The sequence below is a fragment of the Sycon ciliatum genome, chromosome 4, assembly GCF_964019385.1.
Source record: "Sycon ciliatum chromosome 4, ocSycCili1.1, whole genome shotgun sequence".
Taxonomy (NCBI): domain Eukaryota; kingdom Metazoa; phylum Porifera; class Calcarea; order Leucosolenida; family Sycettidae; genus Sycon; species Sycon ciliatum.
This window is the reverse complement of record NC_088646.1, coordinates 301,578-326,909: the sequence shown is the minus strand read 5'-3', so window position 1 is coordinate 326,909 and position 25,332 is coordinate 301,578. Positions and strand designations below refer to the sequence as shown.

At 46.4% G+C, this 25,332-nt stretch overlaps 1 protein-coding gene across 1 annotated transcript in view; it reads right to left on the bottom strand.

Annotated features, from left to right (window-relative positions):
• The window catches only part of LOC135813753 (anaphase-promoting complex subunit 1-like), a 38,299-nt gene extending 13,092 nt beyond the window's left edge, over positions 1-25,207 (bottom strand). The window contains exons 1-16 of the mRNA XM_065326759.1: positions 24,846-25,207; positions 22,877-22,945; positions 22,193-22,291; positions 20,595-20,646; positions 19,992-20,116; positions 17,960-18,024; positions 17,507-17,595; positions 16,097-16,251; positions 11,292-15,032; positions 10,282-10,338; positions 9,665-9,804; positions 9,184-9,270; positions 8,458-8,575; positions 2,081-2,143; positions 1,403-1,470; positions 836-896 (exon numbers count right to left, since the gene is read on the bottom strand). Of these exons, the coding sequence (XP_065182831.1) occupies positions 836-896; positions 1,403-1,470; positions 2,081-2,143; positions 8,458-8,575; positions 9,184-9,270; positions 9,665-9,804; positions 10,282-10,338; positions 11,292-15,032; positions 16,097-16,251; positions 17,507-17,595; positions 17,960-18,024; positions 19,992-20,116; positions 20,595-20,646; positions 22,193-22,291; positions 22,877-22,945; positions 24,846-24,929 (5,073 nt within the window). The 5' untranslated portion in view covers positions 24,930-25,207. The remainder of the gene's footprint in view (positions 1-835; positions 897-1,402; positions 1,471-2,080; positions 2,144-8,457; positions 8,576-9,183; positions 9,271-9,664; positions 9,805-10,281; positions 10,339-11,291; positions 15,033-16,096; positions 16,252-17,506; positions 17,596-17,959; positions 18,025-19,991; positions 20,117-20,594; positions 20,647-22,192; positions 22,292-22,876; positions 22,946-24,845) is intronic.
• Positions 25,208-25,332: the final 125 nt, after the last annotated feature.

Sequence of the window (25,332 nt, the reverse complement as noted above, 5' to 3'; positions counted from 1 at the left end):
CAATCCAATCCACTCACACAATCCACTCACACAATCCACTCACACAATCCACTCACACAATCCACTCATTCAATCCACTCACACAATCCACTCACACACGGTTTCTCTGCTGCAATGGTTACATGTGGCCTTTGCAGCATGAGAGAGACCACGGGTGAGTGGTTGGATTGAGAAAAGTAATCATGTCTGTTCTGGAATTCACATGCCTGATGTCATAAGCAGTGTGTACATGATCAATGAAACTATTCTGATGCGCATTCAAAATAACATGCGAGATCAGAAAATCACACACACACACAAAAAGAACTTGTGACGAGCAACATGATAAAGCTGCTGGTTTGTTCTCACTCTTTGAGACTTGACAGGGTTGGGTGTTTGTTCTCACTCTTGAGACTTGACAGGGTTGGGTGTTTGTTTTCACTCTTGAGACTTGACAGGGTTGGGTGTTTGTTCTCACTCTTGAGACTTGACAGGGTCGGGTGCCTGCATGGGTTTGCAAGCCAGTGCATGCTTAACACCTTGCCACTCTGGCTGGGCACACTTTCATAAAACCTAATAGGGTCATACACCTCATTGCATCAAGGCATCAGGCTGATGAGCAGCTCCAGTGCATGACATCATGGTCGCTGCCCACACAAAGCAGATGGCCACCGCCCAGGATGGATCAGTTCGTACGCGAAACCATCGGTGCAAGACAAAGAACAACTGGCTGATGACAGCAGATAGTCTGCCAACAAGAAGAGGTTGCTTACGGCAGATCTGACACTACTCCATAACTGTTAGGTTGGTGCCCGCGCAAAGACGTGAACAGTGAAACATCTCTCACACTACTCACCGCTTCGTTGACAGGTCTCTTCTTGACAAATAGAACACCTCTGTGCTCCTCCACTATCTTCCTACAAGTGTACAAAACAAACAAGATACATGATGATATTGTACAAAGAGCAACAAAGTAGCTAGTACCGGCAGTAGCTTTACTATTCATGTACAGGTATCCAGTGAACTGAAAAGGAAAACTCAGAAAGTGGGTGATCAGAATAGGCTTAAAAGCTTGCAGAAAACTTCCTTTGCCGTTCACTGGATACCCCCCCCCCCCCCCCATAAGTGGGATCATTTCTAAGTCAATCCAGAGTTTGGGGATTTCAGGGGGTGTCGGCCGTTGGGCGGTTCAATAGCCAATTGAATCATCTTTCCAAGATTCCTTTTGAGCCTCTCTCCCCTCTACCGGGAAGACCCACATGATCAGTTTTTGGCAGTGAGCAAGTACAAGTGTGTGGTGCGTGTGTGTGCGTGTGCGCGCGCGCGTGTGTGTGTGTGTGTGTGTGTGTGCGCCACTGTGCTGTGCGACCAGTTTCGTGCCACCAGAGCACTAGAGAAACACAGAGCATACATGTACTCTTACCTGCAGTGCTTGTAGCTGGTTACAAAGTCCAGTGTGATAGGCCAATGAGCCGAGCTGTCAGTACATACCTATGCACCATTTCAACACAGTTATACACGCACACGCACACACATACCACACACACGTGCACACGCACGCACACACACACACACACGCACACACACACACGCACACACACGCACGCACGCACACATCAATGCTGACCATTTGTTGATTTACAAATATAAGAACATACACAAATCACACAAACCACACACACACCACACAAATCACACAGATCACGTTCACACACCGATTATACAGACTACACAGCTAACACCGGTAAACCAGGTAAGACCGCTCACACAGATCACACAGATCATACAGATCATACAGGCAACAGAGATTACAACAGATAAAACACATCGCCCAGAGCACATAGATCACACAAATCACACAAACCGCATAGACGACACACAGCACACACCATACAGACTACAGTATACAGATCACAAAGATTACACAGTACATATATCACACAGATCACACAGATGACACTGTACTGCATAGATCACACACACCACACACACCACACACACCATATAGACCATACAGCCCACATACAGACCGCATAGTTCACTCAGGCCATACAGATCTCATAGTGACCACAACGGCAAACGCTGTACTGGTGTCACTCACAGTCTTAATATCAGTCAGACTAGGCAGTATCATAGGGGCAGTCTGATGAATCTGATGTCCGTCCTGTGCACACGATAAGCAGGCATTCACGAAACAGCGAAGAAAGTGACAATCCTTGTGTGTTTCCAATTTTTACAACATTTTGCCAGTCACGGTAGCCAGTGCTTTTCAAGAAAGAATAAAATAGCAGCCTACGATCATTGTTCAGTCATGGAGGCTTGAACACCACAACCCGGCATAGTGCGTGTTTGTGCACTGGGTTCAAACATAAACGTGGGAGAGACACACTGTTGTACATCTACTGTGGAGACTTCTTGACTACCAACATACAATGGCAGCTATACTACCAACATACAATGGCAGCTATGCATAGTCTTCCCGCCCATCATTGAAGATCACATGGCGGTTGTACGTTGGTTTAGCAACAAGCTGTTTGATTTTTTTCTCCTCACGACTTCTCAGCAATTTTATGTTGACTCTCCTCCGAACGTTCTCCATAGTTTTCCCAAACACCGCATTGTTCATCAGTTTATAGAAGTCCTTAGAGAAATCATCCTTTGCCTTCTTCCGGAGATCAGTGTTCTTCTGGACGTAGTCTCTCATCCACGGCTTCTGAGTAAATTTCAGAACACGATGGATTTTGACACAACGTAGTCCAAGCTGAGTGTAGAGTTTCAAGTTTCGATAATGGAGAACGTACTTCGTCTTATCCCTCAAGTTTGGTACAAGTTTGAGAGCATCTACTCCGGAAGAATTGAGTTTATCAACAAGCTCCTGCTGGTATGGAGATAGCATGTCCTCATTGACGGAAAGATGTTCCGGAGCAACTGGATAATCGTTGTGCTCCTTGTGAAGTTCGTGTGGATATTCCAGATCACATTCAACGATATACCCAGAGGTCTAGCCAGGATTTTATGCCAGCCGGCCAACGTTCTAGTGAAAATGCATCGTGCTGGGGGCTGCGCCCCCAGACCCCCGCCATCAGTCACATATCCACACAGACACACAGACACACACACACACACACACACACACACACCACTACAAATCTTTCATTGCAGCTTGCATCTCCTTTCGCTTCGTCCAATTATGGACATTTATCAGGCAGTTGTGACAATGGCATTGTGACTATAGGTAAATTAACAAAAATAATTAATATGAAAAAGGAAACAAACACTATTGAAACAGCTACATCAGCATGGATCATGTGTTCACTAAAGCAACGTGGAGGAACTACTTGAAGTGCTACAACTAATACACCCAAGCAGGATCTTAATAAAAAAGCTAACATTGAATCCCTTCTTTACCGCAGGCAGTTTTTAAGCTTGGTTACCATGCACAAATTTATTTTCAAGTATCGACGTTGCCTAGCTTCATTCCATTTCAATATCACGCAGAGTGCGAGACGCCCTAACAAAATTATTCTCCCTAAAGCAAAGACCACATCAAAATCGTTGTTTCTCTTCCAAACCTCCCTCTTATGGAACTGCCTCCCACCAAGACTAACTGCAGAACCATCCATTATTGTTTTCAAGAATGAGCTTCGCAAACTCACTTGCAAACATAGTGCTTTGCTCTCCGGTATGCCTACGCCATGTACATAACCCCCGTGTGCTCCCCAACGCATTCACGCTGCACAACTTTTCACTACTTTCACTTTAGCTCATACGTGTACATGTACATCCTTCAAAGCGGTGAACCCCTTGATAGGCGACAAGCCTCTGGGTCATCCTAATAAAGATATTATTATTATTATTATTATTATTAACTAAAGCAACGCAGTGCCTGAGTGGTCCGCCACAACAACTGGAGTAGTGTACAATGCCGATGGTCATGTGTTCCGAAATGCAGCATGCACAAGACCCAGCCTAGCCACGAATGGCCCACGATATGACAGTCCAGAGTCTAGCTGTCAGTGTCACAGCCGTGTACCCACCGGAAGCAGCGAACCATGACCCGACCTAGCACCTGTTACATTTTAGTTTTTACTGGCACTCTGCGCACCAACGACGTACATGTACTCGAGTGCATACGAGTCGTACTCAAGTGCATTTCAGGGTGAGTGAAGAGCTAGCACTGAGCCTGAGTTACAGTGAGTAGCCTCTGCTACGTAGATCTACTGACTCAAGTGCTAGTGCAGTGCACTTACGGGATCTACACAAGTACAGTGCACTGTAGTGCAGTACCAGTACAGTGGAAGTAGTTTTCGCTGCTGTGCCGGTCGTTCTGTTTCCACGATTATTCGGACATTGTAGTTGCAGAAACTGGACCTATTTTCGACAGCTGACAGTGGTCGACTCTTACCTTGGCGGAGGATAGTGGGCTTGGTGACATGATTGAAAGAATAATGATCCCGAACACAGCATGCTACAAATACTTGTACTTGTAGAAACTGAAAATTTCTCTGAATCTCAATTGTTTGCCAGCCGGCCAAAATAACCCTTGGAGCTGTCTCAGCCGGCAGGTCGCCCTCCCAGCCGGCATTCTGCCGGCTGAGCCGGCTTTGGCTAGGCCTCTGATACCCCGATGAGGAATCATCTTGAGTATTCAGCATCTTGTTCAGGAGTTTCTCTGATGGTTTCTCCCACTGAAAATCAGACACTGGGAGATGCTGTGACATGGCCCAACCATAGAGATTGTTAGCATCGAGATACTGGATAAATGACGATGGTTGATCAGCATCATAATTTCTCCTGATAGTGATTATTAGCAGCAGCATATCGTTGTGAGACCATCGACACACCACCTCTCATTCCTGATTCTACAAACAAGTGCTGATCATAGTCTGTTAGTAATTCCAAGGACACACCTGAGTACATCAACAGAGCATCCCAGGCGAATCCAGGCAGAGTGTAGTAATTTGCTGGATCCAGCTGATACGTCCTGACAGCTTCTACTCTGAAATTCTCAAAGACGTCAGCCAAGAGAAACACGTCGGTCTTGAGATACAAGTCGTGATAATCACCAAGAGTCTGAAAGTCGAATTTCATCCAAATCGTCTCAGCATGTTTGTAGTCATCGTCACTCACCCCTCATCAGACAGTGAAGAATAGAACTTACTCTGTGCTGGTAGCTGAGTCTCATCAAACCTGGAGAAGCTGTTCATGTATTCATAGGGGTGTATCCCTTTCCTCATCAACAGCTGATGGTTTGACAACGTCTTGGTGTGAGTGAATGAGTCATCTGGTGTTGTTTTCACCAGTCTATCAAGTGAGGCATTGAGAAACTGACAGCTGTCGATGAACCTGAACTGTCTCCATGTGAATGAGATGAATTTATCCATGTTGTTGGGAATGACTGATATATCACCCACAGTTTTACTCTTACATACACCATCCTTATCCGTGTATGTGACGGTCTCAACATCTGTCTTTCCAATTGCTCCGATGAGATGATGACTGTCATAGCCTTTCAAGTTGTGAAAAACCACAGGGATGTGTTGCTTGTATGGATAAATTCTGAGTTCGATGTTACAGTCATTGTGTGCGGCACCGCGGAAATCACCAGTGATGTGGTCGTGATCACGGACTCTGTCAACACCAAGTTTCTTTTTACAAATCCAACAGTCCTCTGTCTCTCTGAACAATTTTCTTGATCCTTAGTGAGGTCCATCGGTGCTGGATTATTGAGTGTTGATTGGATTTTCTTCTCCTCATCTTTGAGTTTATCAAAGAATACATCCATAGAGTCATCACCCCGGTAGAAACACTGACTTGTCATCACTCCGTCAGAACGCACCACGACATAGCCAAAACTACAAGCAACATGCTGCGTAGTATCCTGGATAGTTTGTTTGCGTTTCACTCCATCGATTTTCTTGATCAGTGCCTCAGTGTCAGCATAGATGACATAGGGGCATTGTAGCATTTTGTGATGATTGATAAACTTCAGTGTTGGCTGATTTCCATCGTCATCCGGTTCTGGTAGTACCATATGTGCTGATAATCCAGTGACATTATCACAATACTCCTGATGGTTGCTCAGGGATTTCTCTGTGTTGTGAGGTTGGAGACATCTTGTACAGAAGAATTTTCTGGCTTTGTGTTTTGACTGATCGTAGCACAATCTACTGAAATCTTTGATCCAACAGTAGTGACTCTGATCTTCTTTTTGGTAGAGTAGAAGATTGATCACTTTCTCACCTCTTTTCTTTGTCAGCAGTAGCGGATAGATCACGTTATCCTCATACCCAAAGACATTGATAGCTAGGTTGTTTTGCTTCTCAACTTTGGAAATTTGACTCAGTGGTGCTGGAAAATCGATTCCGAACAGATGAAGTTTGTTGCTATATTCTGTATACTGAGTTACCCTGTCACCATTTTTCTTTGCTGGATACAGAGCTGAGAGCAGTGCCCACATCAGACATTTATCATCCTTATTCTTGACATTGATGATTGCCTTCTTTTTCTTGAGATCGGTCGGTAAATCAATGTAGGATTTACCTCTCATTGGCTGATATGCTGCTACATCAACATAAAATCTGGTGATGTGATTGATGTGCCAGTTTGATCCATTCTGTATCCACTTATCGATATTTCTATGAATTCGTGAGTGTGCCGTTCGAATACCGTCACCAATCTCATGAGATGTTGTGACTGTCATTGGTCCACTTCTGAAGTACGGTGTGTCTGTGGTTGTTATGTCATCTCCTTTCTCCATTTCTATTTGTAATGTCAGACTGACTTTCACACCTTCGAGATTTTCCAGTTCTTTCTGTATTAGTGTTCTCAGTGGGATGCTGATACTAGGGAGGTTTCGCTCTACGGAATTACGTATGAAAATAACGTATGAACTACACGGAATTTTCATACGTAAAAATCAGAGCTGTTGGGTTTCGCTCTACGTGATTTCTCCACGACTGCTAAACATGCGTTGTTGCTTTGGAGACACGTTGGCTGCATGCGCCCACCGCATGCACCAGGGAGTCGACTCCGGAATCCCTGGCATGCACCATGAACCGAAACCGCGTTTTCCATTATATTTTGCACGTGGTGTACGGTGTTATTATTATTATTATTTATTCTTTTACTAGGGAATTCCCAACAGGCGTCAGCGCCTTTTTACAGGGAACCCTACGTATAATTTGATGGATGAGCGAAATTCAGCTGGTGAACTAGACATGCGGCAAGCGGGTGGAAGTGTATTCCACCTGGCAGCGCCCAAATAAGAAATTGCACTAAAGCCATGTCGGGTGTTAGCGGGGGCAGAACAAGAGCAGCAGAGACTTGGCCACGGGTGGTGGCTGCAGTGCGAGCACCATGGTCGCGCAAGGTAAAGCGGTCTCGCAGAAGAGGACTAGCAAGTCCATTCAGGCAGCGGTAAACAAATACATAGGTTTTGAAGTTGATGCGTTTCTCAAGGGCGTACAAGTTAGTATGACTGTATAGAAGAGTGGTGGGAGTGGTGGGAGTGGTGTGTGTACCTTGTGTTTCGCGTGGCTTGAATGTTGCCATGGGCAAATGCGGAAAATGCGAAAAATATTTCAAAAAGTCCTACGGAGGACTCAACGTAGGAAAGAGGTTTCCTACGGAAATCCGTAGAGAGATTTCCGTATGAAAGTTGCCCTCGCTCCCCGGCGCGTACGACATACAGATTTTCATACGTAATTACGTAGAGCGAAACCTCCCTACTGTCAAAGAATATATACAGATCTGGATGATTCTCTTTCGGTTCATAGATGAACGATTTCAGAATCCCTTTGGGTACTGACTTTAAGACTGTGAATGGTGGTGTGACAATCGGATACCTCTTTCGATTCTTCCGGATCTGTTTCTTGTGAAGTTCCCGATTCTTTTTTTGCCCTAATTTTTTGTGAATCCACCGGAGTTGTTTCTCAGTCTTGAGTTTCTTTCCATCATAGGTGATAGTGAGTTTGCTTAGGTCAAATTCCATCTTTACACTACACAAGGATTTTTTCAATCAGTGATAGCATTACTGCATATCACAACCCTCTAATATACATTATTCTACATCCTAGAAAGAAAGAAAGAAAAAACCCCGGAGTGATCTAGCCTAGATTCTAGTCCACGATCTTGTGATTGGAGGCACAGTCATCATCAGCTGACGTCACTGTGAGATTTGACCTTTCTCGGGTGTCACGCGTTTCTGCCTCTCAAGTGACATCTACTGATGTCACCCACCCGACCGCCATGGCGCCAATCCACTTCAACAGTACACATTATGGTGCCAACCCTGCATAACAGGTCATGAACTGCGTACAGTCCTATTCACAAATGAACTCGGGCTGGCTGTACCTGCCAAATATGGAACAATTTACCCCCAGAAAAGCTACAGCAATGTTTTGTCACTTGTATGCATCGGTGCAATGGCATCTGTGCAGTGGCTGACTTTGCTAGATAGATGTTCGGCATGCGTACCTTCATGGTGACAACAAGTGGTATTCTACACGGCACCTCACTGTCCACATCAACAGGAGCAAGCAGTCGTGGCTCAGCTGCTAGCACATACAGGTGACGCAATGCCTGTAGATGGCACCTAACAAACAGAAATACAAAAGGAGAAAAACTTGTAGGGGTGAAACAATTATACCGAATACTCGAGTACTCGCTCGGTTTTTTTTTCAAAAATAATCGTACTCGGAATAAATCAGAGTACTCGTTCATACATGGTACATGTACATGTCTTTACCACAGACATCTGCAGTGTTCAGAGCAGCAGTCGGCAGATATTGATGTGCAGACTGTGTGGTGAGCATTTGTAACGATGATTTGTTCACGAGTAGAGAGAGCCCAAATGACCCACCAACCAATATACCCGAGAAAAATGACTGCTACTCGGTTCAATCAGGATTGTATCATGTGATTTTAAGGCCATTGGTGTGCAATTTTTAGGAGATGAAGAATACTCGAATATTCGATTGGAGAAAATCTGAGTACTCGAACTCGGGATCTCAGTGCCAACTTTCACCCCTAAGAAAAAGCCAACTTTGTAAAAGCCTCATTCAATCTGTGCATGGATTGCTAACATATACCTGTCCCTGGGAAATTGTGGAAGAAACTCTCTAGAAATAATACCTAGAAATAATACCTAGAAACAATACCTGACGAACTGTGCGACGTGTGATGACACACTTGTTTACTGACCTGTTGTCACTAGGAAGTGTGGGGTATTGCGGACACACAGCACACAGCAACGCAGCAATAGCACGGTTCGATCGGCTGAAGCTATACCTGTATGTGCACATAGAGCATTCACAGGATGACACATACACACAGGATGCGTACGCGCGTGTGCTTGTGTACACACATACACACACACAAAACAGGATGCATATGCACGTGCACACACACACACACACACACACACACACACGCATACACAGGATACACACACAAAAACACACACACACACACACATTTCGTCAGCTAATGAGCTACCGGTAAAAAAATGTTCCAATTAGTTGCTCCCATGCATCCTTTCCACAGCAAAGAAAACAAACACAACAGAAGCACGCCGACTGAAGAGACAGGTTAGTTTGTCAGAACAAGCCCAGTCATCTGCATGCACATACATTGCTGGATACCCGCATACAGTAGCAGCAAGCAGAAAACAGAGTATACGCACCTGGCACCACCAAGGAAAACAAATCCCAGTGCCATGTGAACCGCAAGATGACTACCGTAGGAGAATGCATCGTCACTGGTGCGGGCATGCAGCAAACGACATAACTTGAGAATGGTGACATTTCCAGTACCTGCCATCACCTGAACACGCCAGGCGCAGTAGAACAAAATGGTAAACAGAGAACATTGTGCACACAAAACTGGCATCGGCTGGACACAGCAACAGTTGCAACATGATCCGTTATCGAAAACAGGAAAGGTCAGTTGGATGGGAAGTGGGAAAAGCTTGCTTCAAAACATTGCTCAGAAACAGTACAGTGAAAGGGTGTTCTACTAGTATGTATATTAAAATTGTGTGTGTGTGTGTGTGTGTGTGTGTGTGTGTGTGGGAGGGGGGGGGGGGGGGGGGGCAGGAGGTATAAGTAGTTCAACATCAAACTTCAATGTGACTGAGTGCATAAGATACTCCCAGGTAGTCAACTGTCTTCAACATGTGGTGGCTGTGCTGGATTCACAGTCCGGGGACCCCCTCACTTGTGAGCTGGTTTGTAGTCGACGTTATATCAGTCACGTTGGCCATTTTCGTCAAGCAAAAGGCAGTATTCTTCAATTCCTTACCATGGAAAGTGACAACAGCATGACCAAGAGGCTCATGATAAAGACACGCTTGTGCTCCTACCACAACGACGACGACGACGACGACGACAACGACGACAACGACGACCACGACAACAACAACAACAACAACAACAACAACAACAACAACAACAACAACAACAACAACAACAACAACAACAACAACAACAACAACAACAACAACAACAACAACAACAACAGTCACAAAAGTAAAGGGTAGACATTAGAGCAGTAGCAACATTAGTTGTGATTTGTAAGAGTAATAGGAGTTTGTACACACACACACACACACACACACACACACACACACACACACACACACACACACACACACACACACACACACACACACACACACACACACACACACACACACACACACCTTTGACGCCCATCGCCAGAGGCGATGATAGCAATGCTACGGCAGAAGCCATAGCAACTTGTGCTGGGATTGCACCATTCAATAGCTTGCAAGGCTGAAGAATTGACCGTCACTATTCAGCCTGGTCTACACCATACAGCTATTTTGAAGTGACTTTTTCTGGCCAGTGAATCCCTATTTTTGGTCTTTTCATTTTTTTCCCGCACACACACACACACACACACACACACACACACACACACACACACACACACACACACACACACACACACACACACACACACACACACACACACACACATGCACATGCACACACGCATACTGGAAAAATGAAGAAATATCACGAATACATATATATATATAATTATATAATCATACTTGTCAAGTACATATATGTCATCATGGACAAGAACACTTTAAAATAGTACTTTGAAGTAGAGGCAAACAGTCTGTTGCTGATGATGAGACAACTGGCACCAGAAACAAGGCATTTCCCACAAAGGGAACACATTGCACAAATGGACAGCATATGCACTGCACAACAACTAGACACATACAGAGGTGGTGCAGACCATTTCAGTCAAGTTGCTACGGAAAGTGAATCACTCACCTCTGGACACACATTCGGGTCACTCAGCTTCAACATGACTTTGCAGTAGCGCAAAATCCTATCGAAAGCAGCCTGGTCTTGAGTTCCAGCGTATCGCAGACCAATAGCAAGACACAATCCAGCTTGTACACAGCATGCAGCTTGCTGCAAGCTACCTTCATACTGAGGAATAAGACCCTCCTTCACACGCAAAGCTACCGAAGATTGTTGGACAGGAGCAGGCGTATTGTCGGATATCCACTTCTCGCTGGTCTCAATCGAGTCCCATAGAACAAGATGCTGGCCAGCAACACGCAACACCAGGACATCGGGACGAACTCCTGTTAGTTCTCTTACGGTGGATGGGGGCTGCAACCAAGAGGCCACTTCGCTGCTGCCAGTCTTCAAGTACATCAGTGTTAAAGCCAGTGCTGCAGCAGAACTTGTACAATGAGAATCCACTCCCAGACCATTCAAGATGAGGTTTTCAGCACACACTGCTGTTGAATCGGCTGTTGACTCTTGGCCGGATGTAGTCACTGGAAACGCTGTGCCGGACTGCTGGCTGTGCCTCAAATCTGGAGACTTGCCCTCGAGCAGTGAGAAGAGACGACTTGTGATGTGCAGGTTGCTGGATGACTTGCCTTCACCATGCCCAAGCATGATCATGCCCAGTGAGATTCCACATGCTAATGAATATGCATGCCGATCAAACTTGCATAGATCCTTCAGCTCAGTCTGCTCTGGCAAGTGGCCAATCTGTTGCAGAAAGACGTTAGCCAAGTGCTGGTCGGCCGTCTCCATGGACAGGATTCCCACGCCGTGGACTGCGGCAATCTGAATCAACGGATGGACCTTGACCACCAGTGAGTTGGGAGGGCGTAGCGATGCAATGTGAGCAGCAAGCAAGCGCAGAGTCTGCTGCTGACGTGATCCACAGCGCATGCACGATATACCCAGCAGAAGACCTACTGTGGTGGCAATATTCAATTGTGCCAAATACTCCCAGACTTCATACGGTCGCAGGGCTTCAAGATGCCCATTTAGACCGAGGGCAAAGAGAAAGCCACCATGTTCGTGTTGTTGCTCCTCTTCTTGCGGCTTGTTGTGAAGAATCCATTTTGTGTCCACACGGTACTTGCCCATGGCTAAACCACTGGCCACGCCGTTGTGAAACATCGGCCATCTCATCTCGTGTATATCCTCCTCTCTGAGCTTGATACACACCGATCTCGGGGCGGGCGTCTTGCCCGTATTGCACAGGATCGGAACGGGCAGGGATTCCGTCGGAAGTGTTCGCACGGAACGCAGCGTAGCAGCACCACGACCGATGGGCAATGCAAACGTTCTCTGACAGATAGCCATGAGCTGGCGTACTTGGTTTTGTTGATGGTCATGATCAGATGCCTCCTGTTTCTGCTCCACCGTGATTAGAACCGGACGAGTAGACTGCAACAAGGCGGAAACTTCATTCATTCGTAGATCATCCGAGAACAGAAGAGGCAGTTTCGGATCTGAGAAGTCCAAGCCATCATTGCTTTCTTCTTGTTGTGAGAAGGTCTGCACGGCGATATCCGGTTTAACAATGTCAGAGTCAGCAGTAAGCTGCGCCTGCAACACCTGATCACTACGACCTAGCAGCTTACACACCGAGAGCGGCAGGCTGGGTAAATTGCCATGACGACACCACTCCAACATCTGCTCAACCGGCGTTCTGAAGCCAACCGGTAGTGATTCCAAGATGTCCTCAGTCAGGTCACTATCGTCCATATCAGCAGCTAGCCTATCAAGTAATGACTGTGATGCTGGTAGCTGTGTTGGTTTGACAGGTGTGAATCCACCAATCAACGTTGTCGGTGTCTCAGCCGATTGTGCTGCTGCTGCTGCTGCTTGCTGCAGAAAGTCTCTTCGCACTGTATACAGATGAGTGAGCATATCGGAGCGTTTACAGATGCTGTTGTTACGCCAGGCAGGGGCTGGACTGGCACATTCGGCCAGAGCCGTCAGATAGTGGGTGATGTTGAGTGGGTATTGAGGAATATTCCGATAGGACACCGGATGAGGATGGATATACGGCAGAAGCTGCGTGTGCAGTTCAGGATGCTCCAGTATGTAATAACGCACATAGTCAGGTAGCTGCAGAGCATATGCCAAACTGGCCAGCAATGCAACGAGAGGGCGTGTGGTGTTTGCTGACATCTCCACATTCAACTTCACCTCTTCATGGACAAGATGGAGCTGACTGAACAGCAGTGAGACGGTGGAAAACACGCTGTCCGCGATGGACAAGCGGCAGAGTGTAGGGATAGGTTTTGCTAAGCTAGGAGAGGCAGAGCAGACCGTCCTGATCAGATCCTCTTCATCCTGGGCAGTTTCCATGGCCGTCTCAGCACCGTGTGTCACTGTTCTGTCCTCCAATTGCAGAGCCGAGCAGAGTGCCTGCTTCAAACAGGACCAGCTGCTATTTCCATCTCGTAATGGCAGGACAGAGAGGCTTCCAAACAGGACGAGAGCAAAGTGACTGAAGGCAGGTGATGACAGGCAATCTTGCAGTGTCTTTATACACATCTCCAACAGCTCATTGGTAACGGGCTCGCCGAGCGTCATTCTCTTGCACGTCTTCCCACCTTGAAAAGACAAAGACAGCCATGAGCCGACTACGTTGCTCAATGATGGAGCATAGTAGGGACCGGGCTGTAATGACTGCAAGCAGTGGCGCTGGCCATGCATGTTGATCAAGTCAAGAGAGCTGCTGGTGGCAAGGCACAGAGCTCCAAGAGCATTAACTGCCGCTGCACCGGTAACGTCGTGAAAGACTTGAGGCTGGCCCTGCACCGCACCGCCCTCTGTGACAGGTATGCACATCAACTGACGAGGACCCGACTGGTAGAAACAAATGAAGAACCGACCATTGACGTCACGTAAGACAAACGCGTCTTGGATGGGCAGGTTGGCTATGCGACACTTTGAATCAATCCATGCCAACGTTACAGACACATCCATATCCAGACTGGCATCGGTGTGTATAGCAGTGTTGCCAGCAGCCGTCAAGACTGACGACGGTGCCAGTAGGGACGGTGAGAAGACACTCCTGACAGCACCACCGGCGGTGGTGCAGTGTTGCAGAGTTGATGGACAGTAGTTGGGACTGGGGAAGGGATAACCAGGTGTTCTTGTTGGTGTGACATTACTCACAGCACTTAGTTGCAATCGAGCTGAGTTAATCAGTGACGAATTAGCAGTCCACGCACCACGACTAGAGCGAGGCAGTGGCGAGGACACAGCAGATGCGGCAGCAGATGCATACATACGAGAGGCAGATGGCTTGGCCGAGCGGCGATTGCCTAGTATTCTGGACGGCCCACGCAACAGCGGCATGGGGCTTGCAGCATCACCAAGGTCCCGACTGCGAGACGCTGTCATATTGCTAGTTTGCAGCGATGTCTGTAGACGACGTCGCAGCTGTGCCATGTTGCGACGTTTGTTTGCCACCGATGCTCTGCCGACTGGTGACATAGTGTTGAAATCGTGACCGGCAACTTCACTCCTCATTGCAGGTGACAATACAGTAGATGTTGGTGGTGGCATTGGAGATGTTATTGTAGCTGTTGTCGGAAGTGGACGATTGCCAAAGGGCTTAGACATCAGGAACATTGGCGTTGCTTCGTCTTGTCGAGTCGCGGGCAGGGCTACATGATGGCCACCAACACCAACAGTTGCAGTAAAGTCACCAGTGTCAACCAGATCACTAGCTGGAACAACCTGCAAGACAGGAACAGCAAGGACAAAAAGAAATAGTACTGCTATCATAATTAAACTCGGACGCTGAGCCAAGCAAGTACCAGAAACCGAGTCAGAATAATTGGGTACACGTTATAATTTTAACTGTTAAAACAGTTCACCAATTGAGCCAGATAACGAACAGACAAACTGGGTACAACCTGACAAGTACGTCATGTAGTACTGTGCCATGCAACAACCTGACACCTGCTCCAACACAGTCATGTCCAATGTGCAGTACATATAATATAGTCCTTGTCAGTGTGTGCCCAGTTGTCACACTCTCCACTCTCTGGCTGATCATTATCTGGTTCGATTGCTGGACTGTTACCAAGAATATATGTACAGTCGTCCCTCTCTAATCCGGCACTTTATAATCCAGCACCCTCGATAAACCGGCACAATTTTCAGTAGCCAAATGTCCTCTTCATGCACATTGCAGCAGTAGATCAGATTTCTTAATCCAGCACCCTCCCTAATCCAGCAGATTTTCGTGGCACAAATGGTGCCGGATTATAGAGGGACCACTGTACATACTACGTGCACTAGACAAGAGTGTGCAACTCCGCTTGGTTTGGCCCACGGCGGAATTTCTTGTTGACGTCAACTTTCCTGGAGATCATGAGTGATACCGCACGGGTACGTACTAAGAATCTGTTGCCGCTTGAGCTGAGCAGGGTGTTACTAACCTTGCACTACGAGTACAGTAAAGAGCTACAGCAGCGAGAGAAAAGGTTGAGAGAAAAAGTTATAATATTCGTTGAAGGTACCGGTGGATATACCGTCCGTTGTTCTGTTTCGACTATCGTAGCTGCAATGTGCAAGTGTTTTGGACTTGGATCTCCGGCTACGCATGATAGCAACAGTGAGTCAAACGGCTGGGAAGGACTGAAATTTCGCCATGAGCCGAGTGATCGCCAAGTTGCATACTCTTAGTTACGTACTGTTGCTACACTGCAACAATCAAACATCAATGTAACAAATGAATACCAAAGCAAGACGTGAATTACGCAATGCACTGCAGGCACTCACAACGTTTCACTGACCTTTCTTGGAGGTAGCAGCTCCATGCGATACAGGTGAAACTTTCCACCGGTTCTCTTCTCCTTGAACAGAATAATAGGAACTTCAGCGAACGCATGGATGGGTGTCATATGTTCAAGATGTGCCAAGATGGAACGACTCTTCTCTGGAGGTTCTCCTGGAAAACAAACGAGACGGGAAGTGTTCCATGCTCGCATTTCTTAACAACTGTCAAAGAAACACAATTCTGAAGAACTGGCCAGGCAGGCTTTGGGCAAGATCATGAAGTTCTCGCCAGTCCACTTGTGAAGTCAACACAGAATAATCAGATATAAAACGCCAAATGTTCTCTTTTCTCTCTCTCCGGTCATACATGTATCGGCAGAATACAGCGATAGTGACGAGACAAACATCAACAAGTATGATATCTAACGCCAACATTGGCAGCAATGTGCAATGAAGACGGTCCAACCCACTTGTAGTGTCTGTGCCGTGCAAAGTAACACACACGCACACACGCACACACCACACCACACCACACACACACACACACACACGCACACACACACACACACACACACACACACACACACACACACACACACACACACACACACCTTGAACCTTTAACGCCCATTGCCGTAGCAATGATAGCGATGGCTTCCTCACGCTGAGGCTCTAAACGCGAAATCTGCAGTAAGGCGCATGCCGCTTGAGGTCACCAGGACGACGGAACACTCTGTCACAGCGGTAGTTGGGGCACGGGATGTCTGGGGCTTCCTTCTCGACCCTCTGTCGACGACACTGAAACCAGGCGGATCTCTCCTGCGTTGTGTCATACCAGTCCGCTTCAGACAAACCGATGACAGTAAAGTCCGAGGACACAACATCCCGCCAGCGCTTCTTGGAACCATGTTGCGGGCGTTTGCAGGGCAGTTCGCCGAACAGCATCTGCTTGGGCAGCCGGGTCTCCTTCATCCGTGCAACATGACCAAGCCACGGAAGCGGTGCTTGCTGATCACATCGGCCATGTCGACGTCCACCCCTGCCAGCTCACTCAGCGATGCCGACGACAATCTCTCCTCCCATTGCTCACGACGAGAGATACCGAGAATTGTACGAATACACTGATGGTGAAAGGTGTTGAGTCGGCGAATATGACCCGCTTTGATGGGCCATGTCTCCGCACCGTAGAGAAGAGCAGGAAGGACAATAGCACGATACACCAGCCGCTTGGTGTGGACCGAGAGATGTACGCACTGAAATATCGGAGACCTGAGCACGCCGAACAGCCGGGACGCCTGCGCCAAACGAGCAGCGACACACACACACACACACACACACACACACACACACACACACACACTGTACAACCAGGAAACGCCAGCATACATAGTAACGTTAAACTTCAAATATGCAAACACGAACCGTACCTTCTTGCAGTAGGGCCAGCGGCTTGATTTCATCAAGGGGATGCACCAGAGAATAGAGTTCTTGAGCATCAACTCTCCCCGCATCATCACTATGGCAACACGCAACAAGGCGAGTAAGAAACGGGCAATTAGACTCAGCAAAAATCACTACTTTTGAACACAGAAGGTGATTTCGTGTGTGAAGTTCATGAGAAACTACAGTGGCAAGCCAAAAGATGCTAAATGAGCAGGAAAATGACAGGTCTAGAGAATCTTAGATTTACAAAGGGCATGTAGAGTACAAAGGGTTGTCTGACAATCTCTCTTTCTTTGAACAATGGATATGTAGAGTGCATAGGGTGGTCTGACCTTTCTTTCTTTGAACAATAATGGACATGTAGAGTGCATAGGGTGGTCTCATCTCTCTTTCTTTGACCAACAATGGACATGTAGAGTGTATATGAGTGGTCTCACCTCTCTTTCTTTGACTTCTCGCTGTACAGTAGCAGTGCTCCGGGAACTGACCAAGCCTTGGTGATCTAGAGGTACACACGCGCACACCAGCCGACAGCAATACAGCCACCACCACCACCGCCGCCACGCACAGAGACCAATACCCGGGTGCACACGGGCAGACAGACAGACAGACAAACACATATACATCGACACACAGACCGACAAACAGACAGACGGACGTACAGCATTGTTGCACACCATGGATGTTCTAGCTGGACCGTTGCTAGTGTGTCATCGTTTGGAAAATCAAGCTCTTGCTAGACAGACAGACGGACAGACAACAGTAAATAGCTGACCCACACACCAGGAGCAAAACTTGATACTGATAAATGCTAAACGAGCAGGTCTGCTCTAAACCACTACCTACGTATGAAGCTGCAGGAAGTCTCACCTATCTTACTCAGAATGTTTTACGTTTCGACCATACTGGTCTTGTTCAAAATGGTGTTGAGAATGGGGGAGCACTCGGTTAATAGAGAGGATGAGATGTGCAGAAATTGGTGCTATGATATTGTTCAAAGTGAAATAGGGTACGAAAAACACAAAGTGGCATTGCACCAAAAGTGAAACCACCAACTACACAAACGTATATGCAACACCATGTGGTAGCAAGCAGAAACAGTGATGCACAGCAGCAGTACTGAAGTAAGAAACATCAGCAAAAAGTGAGCCGAAAAACAAGCACATAAACTGCACACACACACACATACACACACACACACACACACACACACACACACGCATGCACACCCACTCATGTGTGCGCGCGCGCGCACGCACACACACACACACACACACACACGGATGTCACGTTTGTGTGCTAGTTTACCACTCACTTTTTGCTGATGTTTCTTACTACTGCTGCGTGTCACTGTCTCTGCTTGCTACTACTGTACGTGGTGTTGCATCTACGTTTGTACAGCCGGTGATGTCACTTTGGTGCAATGTCACTTTGTGTTTTTCATACCCTATTTCACTTTGAACAATGTCATAGCACCAATTTTCACACATCCTCCCCTCCTCTATACTGTAAATATACAAAATTTCGGTGGTGCAAAATTTCGGCACTTCACGATTTTTGACATTTTGGCGGCGATTTATTTTCGGCGTGGGGTAGAGGGCATGGTATAGTGTGACAGATGCTGTTAAAAATTTCATCGGCGTTTTAATTTAGGCGTTTTGGGTCGGTGCCGAATATAGCCGAAATTAAATAGCTGCCGAAAATTTGTCTATTTACAGTAAGTTAGTTATTGAGCGTGTTCTCCCCCGTCCTCAACATCATTTTGAACAAGACCAGTATGGCCGAAATGTTAACATTTGTCAGTATCAAATCTTGCTCTTTTTTGTGCGGTTCGCCTATCTACTGTGGTTTAAAGACAGACAGACAGACAGACAGATAGACAAACAGACAGACAACAAACATGTGTGCAAAATCAATTGAACGTGAGCTGGCTGCTACGAGTACTAAATAATTAGGCACATGAGAGCTTTGCAAACAATCATATTTGGATGGAATGGGATACTTGACGAGGTAGGGCACTTTTTCGCAGCTGTATATGCAGGAAACGAAATACCGTAAAAGTCTGTAAATAAGTACGTATTTACTTTCGAATTTAGTGACCACACCCGTACTAACTTTCGGGCGGGTACTGACTTTCGGGCACGAACTAACTTTCGGACTTGACTTGTGTGTAGTGGAGAAGTCATTTTCACGTAGATGTACATGCTACACACTGCATGTGCGCATCGTACCGGTACTTATTTCGGGCAGTATGTTTATCGGGCTTGACTTGACTTCAAAAGACAGAGCCAAAAGAATGAAGGGGGTATTTTTTTCGGGCAGGTACTTATTTACGGACTTTTACGGTAGTTTGCAAACTTTCTTGGTACATGCTCAGACACCTACACCCAACTGACATGCACACAGGCACATATGCACACCAATGCATACACACAGGCATATACGCACAGGCACATACACACAACTGACCTGTATAGCAACAGGTACACTGAACACTGCACCATTCATAGTGTAAACTGACACACAAGCAGCTTGCACCACGCATAAACATGGTGTTTCCGTCGATATCTCTGCAGGTGAATCTCTCAACTCATCTGTTGTCACATGTCAGAAAGAAAGAAGACAAGAGAGAAACAGACATCAATACACCTACACATGGATAGGCAGTCCCTGCCCCACACTACAATCACAGAAACAAAATGTCGCCAACTGGCACTCAAAGCTTCAAGTCCCCTAATCCTGCTGCAACAATTTACAGACTTCCCCCGCAAACAAAAACTTTGTGACTTTGACCAAACTGTCCATTCTTGTGAATTGAGCTCTGAGGAATCGAGCAATAGTGGCTCGGAGTGAGACTTGAACGGTGCCAATTTCTTTTGAATGATAATGTAGACACTTCAAAGATATATATCCACTCATTGTCTTGAAGTCTTCTGCTCCGCTAAACAAAACAAGTCATGAAGTTGTGTGCTTCAGGAGGAAGCAGAACATAATAATGACACACAAACACTCAGAACGAATGACCGAACGAATGATCGAATGCAGCCTACGAGTGCATACAAGTACACTGACCTGAACGAGTCTCGCATGGCTTCACTCCTCCAGAGAATTTGCACCAAAACACCTGGCAGTACAAGAACAATGAGCACATTAAACAAAGGGATCACAACCTGCACCAGACTCCAGTGTGTAGGGTATGGATATACGATAGCCCACTACCTCAGCTAGACTCCCAGTGTGTAGGGTATGGATATACGATAGCCCACTACCTGAGCTAGACTCCAGTGTGTAGGGTATGGATATACGATAGCCCACTACCTGAGCAAGACTCCAGTGTGTAGGGTATGGATATACGATAGCCCACTACCTGAGCTAGACTCCAGTGTGTGGGGTATGGATATACGATAGCCCACTACCTCAGCAAGACTCCAGTGTGTAGGGTGTGGATATACGATAGCCCACTACCTCAGCTAGACTCCAGTGGCAGGGTATGGATATACAACACGGCTAACCCTGGATCTGACAATGTACAGAAGTGCAGTACGGTGGAGCATTGGAAAGCAGCAAGTAAGACCGAGCAAACGCATGTGCTTCAAAGCACATTCTACAGCAAGCGCAGGGTCAAGCACTGGCTGCACTGAGATGACGGGGGAAAAGAGAAATAAAGAGAGACGACAAGAGGAGTGCTACGATGTGCCTACCAGCCACTGCTACATGCATGTACCAACCTTGCAAAGCGGGATTCACAGAAGCTTTTTTTGCGATGCGACACGCGATGCGACGTGATCTGCGACGGACGCGTGCGATGCGAACTCGCGAAATACCATTCACAGAAGAAGTCAGCGATGCGACGACGCCTTGCTGATTTGGCGCGAAGTTCAATGCAGGTGGGCATGTCACCATGGTAATCGCGCGGTTTGGTACAACTTGTACAAATTTACAGGCAACTCTTGAACCTGTGTACAACTTTGCTGTAGAAAAGGTCAAAATCGTACACAAAATCGCTTGTCGCATCGAAAAAGTTGAGCCAAGCTCAACTTATGCGATGGCCCAGTTGCGGCAGTTGCGTGGGGTGCCGGACGGCTGCGATTTGGGGATTTCCCGGTTTTGCAGCTGTCGCATCGCAAAAAAGCTTCTGTGAATCCCGCTTTTAAAAGTTGTAAGACTCACTGCTACATGCATGTGCCTACTTACTAGTCACTGCTACATGCATGCTGTAAGATTCACTACTACATGTATGCGTGTAAGATTCACTGCTACATGCATGCGTGTAAGATTCACTGCTACATGTATGCGTGTAAGATTCACTGCTACATGTATGCGTGTAAGATTCACTGCTACATGTATGCGTGTAACATTCACTGCTACATGCATGCGTGTAAGATTCCTGCTACATGTATGCGTGTAAGATATACTGCTACATGCATGCGTGTAAGATATACTGCTACATGCATGCGTGTAAGAGTCACTGCTACATGTATGCGTGTAAGATTCACTGCTACATGCATGCGTGTAAGATTCCTGCTACATGTATGCGTGTAAGATATACTGCTACATGCATGCGTGTAAGATATACTGCTACATGCATGCGTGTAAGATTCACTGCTACATGTATGCGTGTAAGATTCACTGCTATATGTATGTGCCTACTAGTCACTGTACTGACTTACATCCAGCACTTCCTGCTCAACAGTGAATGACCTCATGAGATGGCGGCCATGGTTTCCATGACCACGTGACCACACAACCAACTTGCCACTATAATACAGCTGCAATGGAGAGACAGAATACCACAACAGTAAATAGGCTGTTGTACACATCAGACATCATAATTATAGGCCGCTGGCAAAGTCATTGTCATGTCATTCACGCTGTTTCCGTTCCGTCAATACCTAAAGTCATTGTCATGTCATTCACGCTGTTTCCATTCCGTCAATACCTAAAACTAAGAGTACATAAACAAGAGAGTGCAACTCCTCTTGGGTTGGCCCACGGCGGAATATTTGCTGTAACCTTTTCTGGAGATCATGAGTCATACTGTACGAGGCATGCACTGTGAGTCTGTGGCCAGGTGAACTCGGCAGAGTTTCACTAAACTTGCACAACGAGTACGGTAAAGAAAGCTGGAGAAGCAGGAGAAAAAGGAAAATGTTCGTATTGAAAGCGGCAAAAACACAAACTCTAGATGAAAGTCGTCTTCCAACACATGCTTTGTGCGTGCTTTGTATGACATGCATCATAGGTTCTGAAAAAGGTGACGTCAACTAAAAAAATTCCGCCGTTGTGTCCTTAGATCTAGGTTCTTGTTTACTGTTTTGTAACTCTCTCCGTGAACGTGTGGAAAGCACGCTTACCTCGTCCTCTAACCCAGACAGGGTCGAGCCATCCTCTGCATAGGACGCGACCAGCTTCCATCGCTCTTTCTAAGGATATTGAAGCACAAAAAAGGAGAAGACCACACACGTGTGTGCGCACACCCGGCAGGTGCGATGCAATGAAACAATAGTCTCCTTCATTAGAAATGTACATACACCGAGAGTGGAAGCGACTATGGGTCCATCTGATAATGATCTACAGAGTCTAAAGTCTATGATTACAAGACCTATGAGTTTCTGTGGGCTGAGTTTTCAGCTAGAATGACAGTTCAAATGGTTAAAACATTGCTTGCATGCCACACATGTTCATTTCCACCTCTTCCTGTGCTTCACCTCCATCATGGACACAACAAAACGGTTTGTAGTCCACATTCATCATCCTTATACAAAGAAGTCCAGGATGCTGCACCTACTGCAGACAAAAAGTGTTCTAGAACTGTTCTGGCTGCAGCTTCCAGGTGCAATGTTGCTTTACAGAAATGCATTTTTTTTTAAGTTACAAAGTACCAAGCGACAGGCCCTTTCTCAGGTCAAGACAGAGCTCGGTAAAGCCGCCAGTTCTACTTGTACAATATTAGTGAACACCCTCACCAAACTTGTACTCGTAGTGGGAAAATAACAAAACGTGTTCACGCATATGCACTATTGCATTGCGGACAGAAGCGCCTCACAGGAGTCGACCATAGAGATGCTGTGTCCAGCATAACGTTAGTCCACACACACACACACACACACACACACACACACACACACACACACACACACACACACACACACACACACACACACACACACATGGCCTCATCTCGATCAACGTGTCTTGAGCCTGTGGAGAATTCTGGCCAAAATATTCCAAACATGCCCCAATGTCTGGTAGCAGAGGGAGTTCTTTCCATCAGGTTCTAGCATTCTGTCACATGCAGAAGAATATCCCAACATGTACTGAGGCCATGGCACTAGAGGTTTGTGTGTGTGTACCATTTGTCCATTTCCAACTGATAAAGCACGTCTTTTAGGGAATATCGATATGCACATTATGAGCAAAATGCTCAGGTACATGATGCACTGCAGGACTTCTTTCAAATGTTCGAGAGGCACTGTTGTAGTGGTTTGTGTTTGCGTACCATTTCGAACTGATCAAGCACATATTTTTAGGGAATATCGATGCACATTACTAGCAAAATGTTCAAGTACATCATGCACTGCAGGAGTTCTTTCAAATGTTTGTGGAGTGTTGTACATGCAAACCCCAGTTAGAGAGTGTTGTAGTAGTACAGAGAGTACACTAGGGGCGTGTTTGGTTGGCACAACCTAGAACAGGATTCACCAGAAAAGCGTATTTGGTTGGGACTGCACCTGTTCTGGATTGGCCAGAACATATTCTCCTTGCTCCAGTCTCAAGGCCAGAGCAGCAGCAGTTTCATTTTTTCACTGCGAAACATCATTTTTGTTCAAAATGATCACGTGCATACGCTTTTGGGTTGCACCTGGCCTACTCGTTGTATACCGTACAAATGACTATGGTGACTCGTACACGTTTTGACGAATGCACCCAAGTTTGGTGCACTTTTCGCATAAATGTACAATGTTTCTGGAACACTGTTTGCTTGGCATGAGGCTGCTCCTTGTGGACTGGCTATTCGATCCTGTACCAACCTAACGCGCCCTAGAAGTCCACTGTCATGCTCTTGGGCAGGTTAACATTGTCTACGACTAATGACTGTGTTTTGGGAATGCAATACAGCTGTACAGCAGCTGCTCCATGTTCCTGCTCTCCATACTAAGCCTACGTGGGTACACCACAGGACACTGGTATTAGCTGGCCTTTCTTTTTTTCTACTCCATGTTCAGAGCCCTGAAATTATCCACTACCAGGCCCGGGACTACTACCCAGTCCCTCTTATGCACATAACGTTAATTGTTTCGTCATGAGAAAGACTGCACTAACCTCAACAAGAATTTTCTCGTCGTGAGCCAATGCAGAACGGCCAAACGGCGTAAAAGACGGCGCTGATTCCACAATACCAGCCATCACTACTTTATTACTATGTGTATGCCCACATGTGTCATCATGAATGCATTCTCAAAAACTAGTGAGCAAATTCACTGAATTAGAGGTTGACAGAGGAATTCAGATTCGTTTTTCACCTCAAAAGCAAACAATCATATGCTCTCCGCGACTTTCGTCTAAATACTACCAAGTGTCCTGGCAGCCTTCCCTCTTGAACAAGCAGCTCTTCTGCCTTCCTCCCTAACGAAGAGAACGAGAATACTCAAACTAATACTTCGTTGGATTATCCTCCACTCTGTCTCCAGCTGAATTCATTTGATGAATATTTTGACGAATCAAAAATTTGGCGCCACGTGGGAATTTTTCTGCAATTTCACTCTTTTTTGCGCAAAAATGAGGTACGCAACTCTGTATGTCCGTATGC